General features: G+C 39.3%; 2 protein-coding genes and 1 long non-coding RNA gene across 4 annotated transcripts; 2 read left to right on the forward strand and 1 right to left on the reverse strand.

Annotated features, from left to right (window-relative positions):
* Positions 1-739: 739 nt before the first annotated feature.
* On the forward strand, positions 740-2,747 carry si:ch211-255i20.3 (transmembrane emp24 domain-containing protein 11). The gene is made up of 5 exons (XM_044040730.1): positions 740-1,052; positions 1,327-1,418; positions 1,732-1,857; positions 2,131-2,277; positions 2,377-2,747. Exons 1-5 carry the CDS (start codon positions 923-925, stop codon positions 2,524-2,526), a joined length of 645 nt encoding a protein of 214 aa, XP_043896665.1. The 5' UTR covers positions 740-922; the 3' UTR covers positions 2,527-2,747.
* LOC122778662 lies at positions 944-2,913 on the reverse strand. The gene is made up of 4 exons (XR_006361452.1): positions 2,851-2,913; positions 1,804-1,877; positions 1,321-1,389; positions 944-1,059 (listed from the first exon to the last, which is right to left on the reverse strand). It is a non-coding gene; the product is annotated as an uncharacterized LOC122778662 (long non-coding RNA).
* A 1,899-nt stretch (positions 2,914-4,812) lies between these two features.
* LOC122778660 (probable E3 SUMO-protein ligase RNF212) lies at positions 4,813-10,894 on the forward strand. 2 transcript variants are annotated; one of them, XM_044040729.1, is made up of 13 exons: positions 4,813-4,902; positions 5,370-5,489; positions 6,052-6,113; positions 6,229-6,303; positions 6,404-6,460; positions 6,553-6,611; positions 6,686-6,745; positions 7,447-7,505; positions 7,927-7,987; positions 8,763-8,799; positions 8,970-9,024; positions 9,950-10,019; positions 10,332-10,894. In XM_044040729.1, exons 2-13 carry the CDS (start codon positions 5,381-5,383, stop codon positions 10,459-10,461), a joined length of 834 nt encoding a protein of 277 aa, XP_043896664.1. In that variant the 5' UTR covers positions 4,813-4,902; positions 5,370-5,380; the 3' UTR covers positions 10,462-10,894. The 2 variants fall into 2 exon arrangements, with proteins under 2 accessions (XP_043896664.1, XP_043896663.1); XM_044040728.1 differs by having other exon boundaries at positions 5,373-5,489.
* Positions 10,895-12,948: the final 2,054 nt, after the last annotated feature.

Below are 12,948 nucleotides of genomic sequence, written 5' to 3' on the forward strand. Positions count from 1 at the left end.
TACTGCATGCAATCTGTTGGATTACAGTTTTCAATCAATTTTCAAAGAGACAGCAGCAACAGACACAACAGACACTGGTAATCCTCCTGTACTGAGATTACTACATTTTTTAAAAAGAACTAGTAAATGTAAAAGACATAGGACATGCTTTAGTAGGGTGCATGAGAAGTTCATTTGTCTAATTACATTTGCCAAGGAGGTTTAGTTTTACGATAAACTTTTCTTAGCATGTAGGTTATGGCCCAAAGAAGAAATGTTTAGATTTTAGTATTATACGATAATCACTCAGAAAACAGTTCGGTCAAAACTGTTTTCTCTAGTTTATACCAGAAAAACCCTCAGTCTATAGTGGGCCCATGCATATTTTCATCACAAGAGTGACCCCAAAAGAACAATCAAAACAAACAACACTGTTAACACATAGAGATAGATTTGTCACCTTGGACATAAATCATCATCTGTGAATGTGTGGTATAAATGCACACAATGACCTTGGCCCTGTAGCTGAAACAAGAGCCACAGTTCTTATATTTTTAATTAGTGTATAATAATTGGCAGACATTGTCTGCTTTGAAGCATTAGGAATGCTCTAGAAATTTCTTTGACAGCTCATTTACTCTGTATCTAGTTGCAAGAGATTAATCCTTAGTCTGACACTTTGCTATTGGCTCCAAGGTTAACCAGTCACGCCACGGCAGGAATATCTCGTCACACAAAATAGCACCTGGGAAATTCTCACACTACCTTTTTTCCCTTATAGTGAAGCCCTCCACTTTATAGGACATGGGTATTTGTCTGTAGAAAAAAATACCTCAATCCCCACTTAGAATTTGCAGTCTACCAAAAAAAGACCGGAATTACAGGCCAAACATTTGGTCAGTATTAGGTGTATTGTGATCTAAAAGCTCACCGTTTACTGAAAATGGGTTTTCGAGGCATTGGCTTTCTGCTCCATTGTTACCTGGTGTTGGCAGCAGCCATGTATTTTGATCTTGGAGAGCAGGAGGAAAAATGCATCATTGAGGAGATTCCTGAAGACACGCTGGTGACTGGTGAGTCCTGAAGAGGGGAATATTCCAATTTATAATCACAGAATGACTACAAACTGTAGTAACATTTTTTTTTCTCTACAACATCATTAAGTAAACGTAAAGAAATATAATATGAAACACAAAATTGTCCTATGGTGAAAGAAATGAGCTTGAGTAACATTTAACGTAATGTTTTCCTCATAAATGTTAGAGGCTTTGTTTTTGACCTTGAATGCAGCCATGTGTGTTTGTGCACATTTAGCACGTCTATGCACTGAGTGTCTCTTACCTCTAGGTTATTTCTTGTTGGAGCCTTGGGATTTAGGGGTGACCAGCCACTCCCCTCACTTTGGTGTTACTGTGACAATCAGAGATCCAAACCATGAGGTACTGCACTCAAAGGAGATGTTCATCACTAAGTCAGGTTCATGTAAAAACATGTGTGTCATCTTGTCTCACATCTGTAGTTTAGGTTTTTGCCAACTGCTGTGGTCCCAAAACGAGAAAATATAATTTCAAGTCAGCCTTTTTGCAGTACCACAAAATCAGGGGACAGGAGACTTGAAGCTGCACTTGATAAACTTTTACGTCACATATAACACATTAAATCTGCTACTACTGCATTTGACTAAACAGTTTGACTTAACTGTTTGAATAACTGACCAAACATAAGCCTAACAGTGTCTTTCCGTCTCTCTAGGTCCTGATGACCAAACGTTTCGGTAAATTTGGTAAATTCACATTTTCAGGTCATGACTCAGGTCAGCACTACCTTTGCTTCCAAACCAACTCCACAAGGTTTTCTGTCTTTGCAGGAGAAAGGCTGGTGAGTCTCATGGAAAAGAACTATTGCAAAAAGAGAGCACAATGAAATCACACATTATAAAATTACAACAATATATCTTGTACTGAGACAAATCATTTTCAAAGGTATTTTCTGAGTTTAATTGGCTATTTGATTATTTTAAGGATATAATAAAGTAACTGAAGATGAAAACCAATGGTTGCACAACCAGCGAGATCATACATTTTGAAAATGATATGGAAAAAAGGGAACACTCACTCTCCATTCTTCATTTCCCCCCACTGTCCTGCACAGAAGCTACATTTGGACGTTCAGATGGGAGAGCACTCGATTGACCCTAGTCATAAAATCGCCAAAGACGACATGGACACACTACAGAACAGCCTCATGCACCTAATAGATCAGATGATGTATATCGCCAGGCAACAGGAGTACCAAAGGGTAAATAAATTCTGTCAAATATTTTTTGAGCATTAACTTTATGAAGAAACCTTTCATGCATCGTTTCTCCGATGGTCTAAATGGTCTGCTTTCACGCAGGAGAAAGAGGAAGTGTTTCGGCAGATCGGCGAAGACGCCAACGGTAAAGTCTTGTGGTGGGCTGTGGTGCAGACCTCTATTCTGTTGTCTGTCGGTTTTTGGCAGATGAAACGACTCAAGGACTTCTTCATTGCCAAGAAGCTTGTCTGACCACAGTCTCTGACCTTTCAACACTGTATCTGTCGTTTACCCACACCTGTCTCAGGGTTCTCTACTGTACCTTCTCTACTGTAACCTGCAACAAAGAGGCTTTAATAAGCATATGATGGATATACAGATATGTGTGGAAAAATGTGTTTGTAATAAATAAAGCTATAAAACAGTGGACAGTGCCCATCTATATTATACTTTGATGAAGATGTCCATAGAAAAACATTAAAATGTCATCCTTATTATAATGTTTGAGTGGCATTGACATGGCATTTGTGTCCTTACACCTTACCTTTCACCATATGAGTTTTAAATGTAACTTACCCCAACATTTCATTATCTTATGGAGTCTTGTTGTCACAGCCGTCTTAGCTCAAGTCCAGTATGACTCACTAGCAGGCGGGTCAACACCATACTATGAAAAAGGTCAAACGGGCACATGCGTGCACACATACATTATTGTTTGTAATAAAGGAACAGCATTACATTTATTATGTGTTCGATTTGCTTCATGTTGAAACCCTATGTATGTTTAGGTTTGGTAATGGGCATAGCATAAGGAAAGCCACAAAAGCAAAAGTAGCCAGATATAAGCATACTGTTTACGTCAACACAGCTGAATATATAAAAGGTGAGCGGAGATAAATGTTTACTAGTGACCACCTCAGTTCCACAAAAACAAAGAACCAGTACCTGCTAACACCAATGATAGCTTTGTTGAGTTCCTGTACAGTAAGTAAGAAAAGTATGACAGTTACTACAACAATTAATTTTATTAATTATACCTGTGCTTTTCCTACTGAGACCTCACAAAATGGCTGCCATGAAAAAGGCCATTATGTTATATCCACTCCATGAAAACTAAAATAACTAACCACGGAAATGTGAAGAAATGCACTTTGATTGGTGGTACAGTATATATGAATTATCAGGTCAGTCTCAAACTATAATGACATGGGGGCCATTGAGCGTCAGGAGGGGGCTGGTCAAGTGAAAAAAATCACGACATTCCATCATGATATTGCAATAACAGTATTAGTGACGATATTTCACGCAATTTCCAAATAACAATGATTGTCTTGATAAGGAATGGTATACAGTTCACAATAAAATAAATATTAATGATGCAAAATTAATGTATTACAAAAAACACACATAACATAACTCATTATAACTCGATATTTAGTGTTTGAGCTACATTAAATCGATTGGAGGGGGCGAGCGGGTCAAACTACCACACAAGGTAGCATGAGGGCTACATTTTATTGTGTGTCTTGTTAGCAAATTAGCTTTGACCACGGTCATATGTTATGTTTGTGTCGGCTCACATGAAGGTACATAGGACTTACTTGTAGTGGATAGCAGGTGTATTGTCTTCATAGACGTAAGCCATAGCTCAAGTTTCTCACCATCACTCTGACAACCTTTCTGTTTGACAACCCTTTAAAATGGCTGTCACGTACGTTTTTTCGTTTAAACCAATTAACAAGAAAACGGAAATACCATCGTTTTTCGTTTTCAACCATAAACGAAAAATCGTTTCTGTGGTCAAAATCAAAAAACGAGAAATGAGAAAACCAAATTCAAATAAAAGTGCCAATTTTGTTTTTTTTGTCTTGTTTTCTGTCTGAGGAACGAAGTGAAGGACAGGAAGTCAGGTAACCCAAAAGTAAAATCAAATACTTCAAAATAAAAGCCAAGAGGATAGTAGAGAAACATAGATAGACAGACAGACATATAGATAGATGTTTACCCTCGCCACCAGTAGGTGGCAATATGAGAGTATTTAACTGTTAGCTCATAGCCCAAAAATTGTCAAGGTTATTGATAGAGATGGGTCCGTGTACGTTTTGACCGTCCGTTTTTTCGTTTAAACCAATTAACGACAAAACGGAAATACCACCGTTTTTCATTTTTTCGTTTTTAACCATAATCGAAAAGGCGCCGTTTCTTTGTTTTTGTTGTCAAAATCAAAAAACGAGAAATGAGAAAACCAAATTAAAATAAACGTGCCGATTTTGTTTTTTTGACTATTTTGCCATGTTTTCTGTCTGAGCAACGAAGTGAATGACGGGAAGTCAGGTAATCCAAAAGTAAAAGCAAAAGCAAAGCGGATAGTAGAGAAACAAATAATAGCCAGCCAGACAGACAGACAGTTAAAAGTGTGAAAAGTGAAGCGGTTTTGCGATTACCGTAAACTTTGCATCGATTGCGCAGTCGAAATCATGAAGGGCGACGGGCCGGATGTTCTTCTCGATGCAGAACGGGGACGGCGGCTGACTTGATTTCAGTAGTAGCGTTTTAGCTTAGTTAGCATTTAGCGGATATCTTGAGAGCGAGTTCCTAACAAATCTAATAAACTGACAGTAAGAAGGGGTGAGTTGGCTATTAAATTACTTCTTTGGTTTAGAGCTTAAACTCAGCAGGTGCTATGTTGACATTTACTTAGCCCATGCTATTTTTCTCCCTTTAAAATGTAATAATTTAGTTGTTTGTGACCTTCATGGTTGTTTGGGTTTAGGGAAATATTGAGGTCAACATAAAACTGAGAGGTTTATCTTTTAATGGAACACACATTAACAGGGAGACGTAAAAATAAACTGCCACATGACATGGCCAAAACTGTTATCATGATCAAGTAACATGACAAGTAGCCTACATGTCCAGATTCAAAGCTGCATAATCCAGTTTTTTCCTTTTAAAAACCTCTTTATGAAGTCAGAAAACAACAAAACTGTATTAAACAGAAATATGATTATTAATAAATGTTGAATTAATAAATATTGAAAACGTATTGAATTATTACCCAGCCCTAACCTGTCAAATGTTGGTTTTGTCTTAAGCAGGACTTTAAATGGCTTACTGGATCTGCTGCAACTCCTGCTTCCTTTACCCCAGTACTAACCGGAGATTAGCTGTAACAACATGTGGCCATATAATCTGCAGTGTCTGCCATCAACAAGGTGAGTCATCTGAGCAGCAGACCTGCACTTCACTTTGTACCAGGCCTGCTGATCAGGACTTAGAGCCCGAGTAGACAGAGACATCTGTTGGCCTTAGAGTGATACTGCAGAGTTTCTTACTCAATTTGACACCAGGTTTATTAGCTTTGAATTGTTTCCATGCTCAAAAGCCATTCCAAACTTCCTGTGGGTAAGAATTTGGGTGTCACTTCTTTGTTATGATGTTGTTCTTGTCCAATAGTATTTTCAAAGGGAGAGGATAAAGTGCATTTTCCAGTATATTCATCTGAATAAGGTCAGAATATTCTGACCTTAGTAGGAAAACAGATTTTATCCATGTATTATATCATTATATAACATATCTCACATTCATTCACCACAGGTCTGTTCCTCATGTGTGTAATTTGTTTTAATTATCACAGGCTTCCAGCATTATATTAAGTATTTACAGTTGATTTAATGTATTTGTTTGAGCTCTGAATGCATTACCCCCCTGTAAAGAGTATACGTTTAATTTATTTGCTTTTCTAATTGTGGTTATATATACACACTGTAATTGCAGGCACACAAGGAAAATGTTTGATATGCAACACCAAGTGCCAAGTGTCACCTCTCTCTGATACAGTAAGCATTTCTCTTCTCATCATAGTGCGGTTGTCTGAGTCAAACAACATCCCAGGTTATGGCTTTATAAACTGATACTGCTGTGCATCACATCCGTGTGAAATATCGGTTTCAGAGCAGCTCAGAGGTGAAGGCCTTGTTTTCTGACATCAATGTTGTGGCAACCAAACACTTGGCAGAAATCAGAAAAGTTAGTCATTTTCTTTGTTTCATATCTTAAAGTAACCCGTGGTTGGCCTAAATAAAAAAAAAAAATCCGTTTTCTCAAAGGTGACTCTTCCTCCTCTCAGGTTATGATGTTCCAGACAAGACATAACAGTAGACTGTTGAGTTTCTACCAGCAAAGGGTGAGAGATATTTATCTTCATTTGGCATGTGTGTTCTTGAAGCATTATCCTGCCATGTTCATGCATCATTGCACCTTTTTTATCAATTACAGAATGAGAAACTGGAGGAGGCATTAGTCAAGATGAGACATGAAATACAGCAAATGTCAAAGTAAGTTAAACCACACGTGTTAAATCCATTTTGATTGATTTTGGAGATTTATGCATTTGTTTTCCCTCTAAAAGGAAGCTGAATGAACAGAGCGCCTACATCTCAAAGCTAGAAAACTGTCTTCAGCATCAGAGGTAGTGTACACCACACAATCGAGCCTAATGTTCTTAAAGTGGGATATTATAAAGGTAAGTAACCCATGTGTCTTTTTGATCAAGTTTGTGTTTTATTCAAGCTTTTAAACCTTGTAAAACTTAAACTTTTAAGTTGCTATATTAGTTGACAGTTGAAACCAGACAGTTCGCTTTGCAAGCATTTACGGCTGCTGTTTAATTTTTAATTCCCCATTATCTAAGTTATTTTATCATTATATATTTTGTGTGGCATGAATCCTGCCCGATTGTAATAAAAGGGATTTTAAAAAAAGAGAATAAATGAGGCTCAGTGGAGTCACTGAAGCCTGTAATTATTTGGAATGTTTGCTGGTGATTATGCTTCACCTGTCACTAGGTGTCAGCCCTGCCCTGCTACAGCCAGAACAGAATTTAAAGGATAGTGGGGATGTTTTTTTAGGTTGACAGTTAAGTTGTCATGGGCTGGTCTCAATGTCACAGCCTTAATGATGAGGAAAGGTATTGACTACTTTGGTGACATTGTTTTTGAATGTAGTTCAGGGCATTAAATTAAAGATGGAACTTACGCAAAACAAAGAATTTGACTGTGCTTCATGGCACCTCGAAGAGAGAAGGGTCTTCTTGACTGCGTGTGAAGCACTGTGACCACGATCTGCTTTGTTTTATCTCATAAACCTTATTCCACTGCTTATGTCACTCAGTGTCAAAGCTTCGTCAGGGTCTCAGAGGAGCTACAGTACTCCACACGGACATAAACCAGGTAAATAATCTCATAGTTCAATGACACCTCTTTAATTATATCAAGCTGATTTAACATTTAATTGATCTCAAACGTCCTGAACTGCTATTCACAATCACATACACACCAATTCAGGTTTTCTGAAGTGTGTTTGTGTGATGTACGGACACAATCAGTGACTTTGCCAGGACCGAACAAGATATATGGATGCTCGTTCTAAAAACTAGGCCACAAAAGGTTCAACTAATAAAATCCATGCCAGTTTAGGACTGCGATATAAAGAATCTGTTTGCCTCTTTTTATGATCAAGCGTTGTTGTGTAACAGCTAGATAGAATGCAAAATAAAATGTGTTTCCTAACAACTACACTTCCTCATATTGTTTTGTGTCTGTTGTTTGAATCACTGTACATTTCTGTAACTACCGCTTTCCTTTCCATTAGTCTTACAGATCCCATACAACTCTCCCATGTGCCTTTCACGGCACTCCTCATCCACAAACGTGTGAGTATTCTTCCTGCTCTCTTGCACATCATCATCTCTTTTCTTCTCTGCTCTGCTCTCTTTGCTTTGTCTAATGCTTTAATGCTCTGTGTTTTGTTTTTCTGGCCTGCCCTTATTTGTCTCTCACTTTGCCACAGAGAGAGATAGAGAGGGAGAAAATGTAGGAGGTATTTCACAGTGTAAACAAGCTATAACCTGGGTTCAGCCCCGGTCTCTTATGTTAGCTTAAGCTGCTGTGTAGCTTTGCCCTGCCCTTCGGCCATCTACATCTCACACACACACTCATACTCGCACACCTGAATAAGCCAAGGTTTTCTTGGGTTTAGTCAGGAATCCCTGTGGTGTTTCCCAGACACCGTTGACACAGGATTGATTTGCTGCCTGAATGTAATGGAGCAATTGTTGTTTTATCCTTTGAGACTTGAGATTTTCCTACTATGGATATGAACTCTGTTTGCAGTATTAGCTGCAGGGTGAATTCATCTTCCATTCAAGGAGGACACTGAGCTGTCAATTCATTTAAAGATGAACGTCGCGCAAGGATGTTTTTGTGTGAATGTGTGTGTTTGGACTGTAATAACACACTTGTATTTTATCAGAAGCTTTGTTATTGTAGTTGACTTTAAGAAATGTAGTATTACTTGAGGTTTCAACTCGAGTTTTGTGAAAAGCGAAGTCACTTGGAAAGAAACGACAGCTGTTGCCGTACACGCTATAGATCTTTACCTTGTTATAAAATGAACCCACTAATGAAGTGTGCTCTCTCGTCTGCTAGCAATGAAAACATGGCGGCTGATGAACGATTCAGGAAAGTAAGTTCAATTACCGGTATTTGAATGTGGTCAATTGCCGCAGCTGTTTGCGTTACAGAGTGTCATTTATAAAATATCTCTATTACACTATGTATTAATAATATAGTAGCCGTCAGAATGAGCAAATAAAATATCGGGTTTTTCAGTTTGTTTTTCTCTTTATCTTTCAGCCTCAGTCTGTGCCGCGACTGTCATTAATTAGTCTTCCGCAAGATGAACACATGGGTATGTGCTTTGCTCGACCTGTCATAAATCTACACAGTCCATATAAGCTCGCTACTGTGTGGTTAATCATATTTTTTATTTTATAATGGAGGAGTCACAGACACAATCATCTGGCAGTCCAGGCTTGTTTTCTTGGTAATGGACACTTAAATTGACCACCCACAGTGACTAAACCGGTGCAGATGTTGTCAGTTTTGTTTAGGTGTTTAAGGAGGAGGGGCTGTGAGTAAATCTCTCTGCAGGGATTGGACTGTAGTTATGGTGAATAATTTAGCTGGGCAGCCTGTGGTCAAGGGGAAAGGGAACTTGACTTGTAACCGGAGGGTCGCCGGTTCAAATCCCCACCCGGGGACTGGGCTGGGGTACCCCTGAGCAAGGTACCCAACCCCCAATGCTCCCCGGGCGCCACTCAGTGTGGCAGCCCACTGCTCCTAATTCTAGGATGGGTCAAAATGCAGAGGAATACTTTCCCTAAGGGGATTAATAAAAACTAACTTTTTAACTTTAACTGAACGTACGAAAACGTGTGAAGACTCCCACTATATCTGGGAGAGTTTGGATACATGAATATTTAACCAGCATTGGATTGAGTAGGTGTTAATCTGTTAATCTGTTATGAAATACTGAAAAATGTGTGGTTCCCAAACTTAAAAAAATATGATAACAACCTCAAAATATATTGTTTACTGGAAAGAAATCATAACATAAATCAGAGAACTTGCCGTCATCTAGAATTATGATTATTTGATCATCAAAATAGCTGGTGAATTTATTAGTCATTTAATAACTGATGAATCGCTCATCTCTGTTCAGAAGTGCGAGAGGACATTTTTGTGCTTCTCTATATGCTGAAAAATTACTTTTTAAAAAAATAAATAAGTGAAATTCAGTGATTTATCATGGCTGTCTGTTTTCTGATGTTTAGGTACACGCCCTCACAGGTCGTCCAGTCAGAACACACTGACCAATCACATGGTCCGCTCATCAACAGTCAGGTAATAACTATACAATACTCATGTTTGTATGGACAGTACAGATCTTTCATTAGTAATTGCATAATAATAATAATATTACAATGAAGTTTTGAGCTTCATTTACCAAAGATATTCAATTGTTTTCATTTGCCTCGGGTGCATTTTTCATTTTAAATCATTCTTAATACAGTATATTTGTCAATTCTACTAAAGTTAGTTCCTGATTTGCTGGTCATGTTGCTCACACTGCAGCTGCTATTATCCAATAACAAATCCTCTGTACAGTATGTGATAAAAATTCACCTGTACGTTCTCCTCTCTCCCCAACGTCAGTCATTCTCATGGAGCACCATCGACGCCAGAGTTTTCATTTGGACTGAGTTCTGGATGGACGTCTCCCATCTTCAAAGCCCCCACCTCCTTCAGACACTCCATGTCCTCGCTGGTCTGCCCTCGTCCTTAACAAACACACAGGCAGCAACTGACACACAAAGCCTCAAGACCAAAAATGTCCACTGTCGTCACTTTAGAACCGGCCTGAGACAAGGACATTCAAACAAGGATAAACAGATTTTAGCCACTTAACAAAAGGCTTTCCTACTCTACAGCATCTTAGACATGCATTTGCTGCTTTATCTCTTCTTTTAAAAAGCCTCTTAAGACCATAAGAGTAATCGACATTATTCTTAAGATATTGTAGATGTAAGCAGGCATGGATTCAATGAGCCTCGCTGACTGAAAACAACTAAATACAAAATCTCTGGAGCCTAAATTCACAGTCCTCTTTGTGAGTTTTATCCAACTACCCAGGTTTCATAGAGACTATTACGCTGACTCAGTTTGAACTTCTGCCACAATTTAACTGTATATGAATCAATAAAGTCAGATTAATTGTTGTTTCATTTGCAGTTTCTCTTGGTTATTATAAAGCCCTTTTGTTGTCGAGTGAAGCAGGATTTTTTTATGGGCTTAAGCTTTGATGCAGTAATAGTGCAGATATTCTGGTGCACTCGTTCCTGTGGTGATGACTGGTATGCAGTCAAAGGTCAAGTCATTCAGTTGGGGTTTGCATTCTTTGGCTGTGTTGTTTTGGAAGTGAATAACTTCCAGTAATCCAGTGGAGACACTCGCAGGCCTCAGCCCCGCAGTGTGCCGCACACGATTTCTGCCAAAGGCACAATTCTGAGGTGCAGCAGCACCTGTTCAATTTAAACAGATAAACTGGGATTATGTGATGCTCATTTACCAGGTTCTACAACACTAGCGTTCAGGGATGACAGACCCATGCTGTGTGAATGCTCAGACGCCCCCTTAGGCAGCGATTCAGTCCAACCACCAACAACAACAGTGTGTGCTCTGCTCGCCTGCTGCATGCATCCTCGGTAACATGACTCGTTATTTCACGCTGAAATCTCGTTACAAAACAGCTGCTAAGGAAAACTGTAGCCGTATTGGAACACGATATCACCTGAAGTCACCGCTGCAGTGAAAAAGCTGATGCACTGAAGCGGGCGGTGAGGACGGCCTGATGTGTTCAGACAGGCCGATTCTGTCTTTGTGGACCAGAGTTTTTGCCTCTATTGTGCTGTGTTGTCAGGGCGGTGAATGGCGTCTATTGAAAGGGGCTCAGGTGTGACGTTTGCAGGTTATTCTCAGGCACTCACTCTGTGTGTGTGTGTGTGTGTGTGAGGTTGCAGGGTTTTGTACAAAGTCAGTAGGCTTGATCCTGCTCTCCGCTTCACTGGGATTGGAAGTCGTTTCCTGTTTTTAAGGTCCACTTAGAGAGAAATGGCTCCCCGGGGCAGACTAAGCTGTCATGGTGTCACACACTGACGGGGAGAGGACTAAATCAGACAAGACTCTCCATCACACACACACACACACACTGGATGATCTCTGATGATGCTCTACCTCTGACAGTAATATAGCATGTGTTGAACTTTTCCTCTTTTCACATTTCTTACACACTAAGACGTCTCCCATTGTTTCCCTGAGTCTCTGTCGTTATTTCTCACACACGCACACACACCTACACACACCCCTGTATGGCTCCAGGCTGTACAAATGAGCCCTGCCACTTCAGAGAGCAAAAGAAAACTATTCTGATGTCAGTGGTAATTACTCAGCAGCATATTCCCACAACTTATCGTCCCCTCCCCCCTCTTTCTTTCACTCTTTCCTCCCTTAACATCTCCATCTTTCTTTCTGTGTGTGTGTGTGTGTGTATGTGTGTGAGCGAGTGAGAGAGAGAGAAGCTTCTCACTTAATCTGATCCAGATTTCACACTTTGCCACTCTATACGTCAGTCTTGTACCTTTGGTGCTGTAAGTGTAATCCCCTCAAGGCAAGACACGACATGAACTAAATGATTTCACACTCGAGCTATTTGTCTTTGTGAGGTGTGCAGGGAAAATGCAGCAGCAGCAGCAGCAGCAGATCATCGATGATCGCCATCATCACCTTTTATTGTTTTGTTCAGGGGGGAAAAAAACAGGGCGACAGAAGATTAATGAAGATTTCCTGTGTTCTCTAAAAGGCCAACGGAGAGTGTTCGTTTCTGAATGTGGTTACATTTATTCTGCCCATGATTAAAGTGTGAGTATTAAACAAATGTGATTTTATTATCCTGCATTGTGAAGTTTAGGTGCATTTAATAAATGCAGTTGTTTTGTGGTTTAGATCATTGCAACGACATTGAGGGTAATCTGCTGTTCAAAAAATCCCCCAAATCATTAATTTTTGAGATTTTTTAAGGGTTTAAACTAACCTTTATAGACACACAGATCTCAGAATATATATTTATTGGGCCACTAAATTTCCTCAGACTCATGTTTTTCAAGGAACTACAAAGACGTTGGTTAAAAAATAAGAGAAAAAAGATATATTTGCTGGATGCATTTTTTTTCCTAATGCCCTTACCTTACGCTAGTTTAGTTACTATAAAGGTTTC

Source organism: Solea senegalensis, linkage group LG12 (genome assembly GCF_019176455.1).
Source record: "Solea senegalensis isolate Sse05_10M linkage group LG12, IFAPA_SoseM_1, whole genome shotgun sequence".
NCBI classification, from domain to species: Eukaryota; Metazoa; Chordata; class Actinopteri; order Pleuronectiformes; family Soleidae; genus Solea; species Solea senegalensis.

Bases quoted from the DNA above. Each gene is read 5' to 3' on its own strand.
- si:ch211-255i20.3 (XM_044040730.1), top strand. From the start codon at position 923: ATGGGTTTTCGAGGCATTGGCTTTCTGCTCCATTGTTACCTGGTGTTG. The intron at 1,858-2,130 runs GTGAGTCTCATG...TGTCCTGCACAG, and splicing joins TCTTTGCAGGAGAAAGGCTG to AAGCTACATTTGGACGTTCA. The intron at 2,278-2,376 runs GTAAATAAATTC...GCTTTCACGCAG, and splicing joins GGCAACAGGAGTACCAAAGG to GAGAAAGAGGAAGTGTTTCG.
- LOC122778660 (XM_044040729.1), top strand. From the start codon at position 5,381: ATGGCTTACTGGATCTGCTGCAACTCCTGCTTCCTTTACCCCAGTACT. The intron at 6,114-6,228 runs GTAAGCATTTCT...TATCGGTTTCAG, and splicing joins TGTCACCTCTCTCTGATACA to AGCAGCTCAGAGGTGAAGGC. The intron at 6,612-6,685 runs GTAAGTTAAACC...TCCCTCTAAAAG, and splicing joins GAAATACAGCAAATGTCAAA to GAAGCTGAATGAACAGAGCG.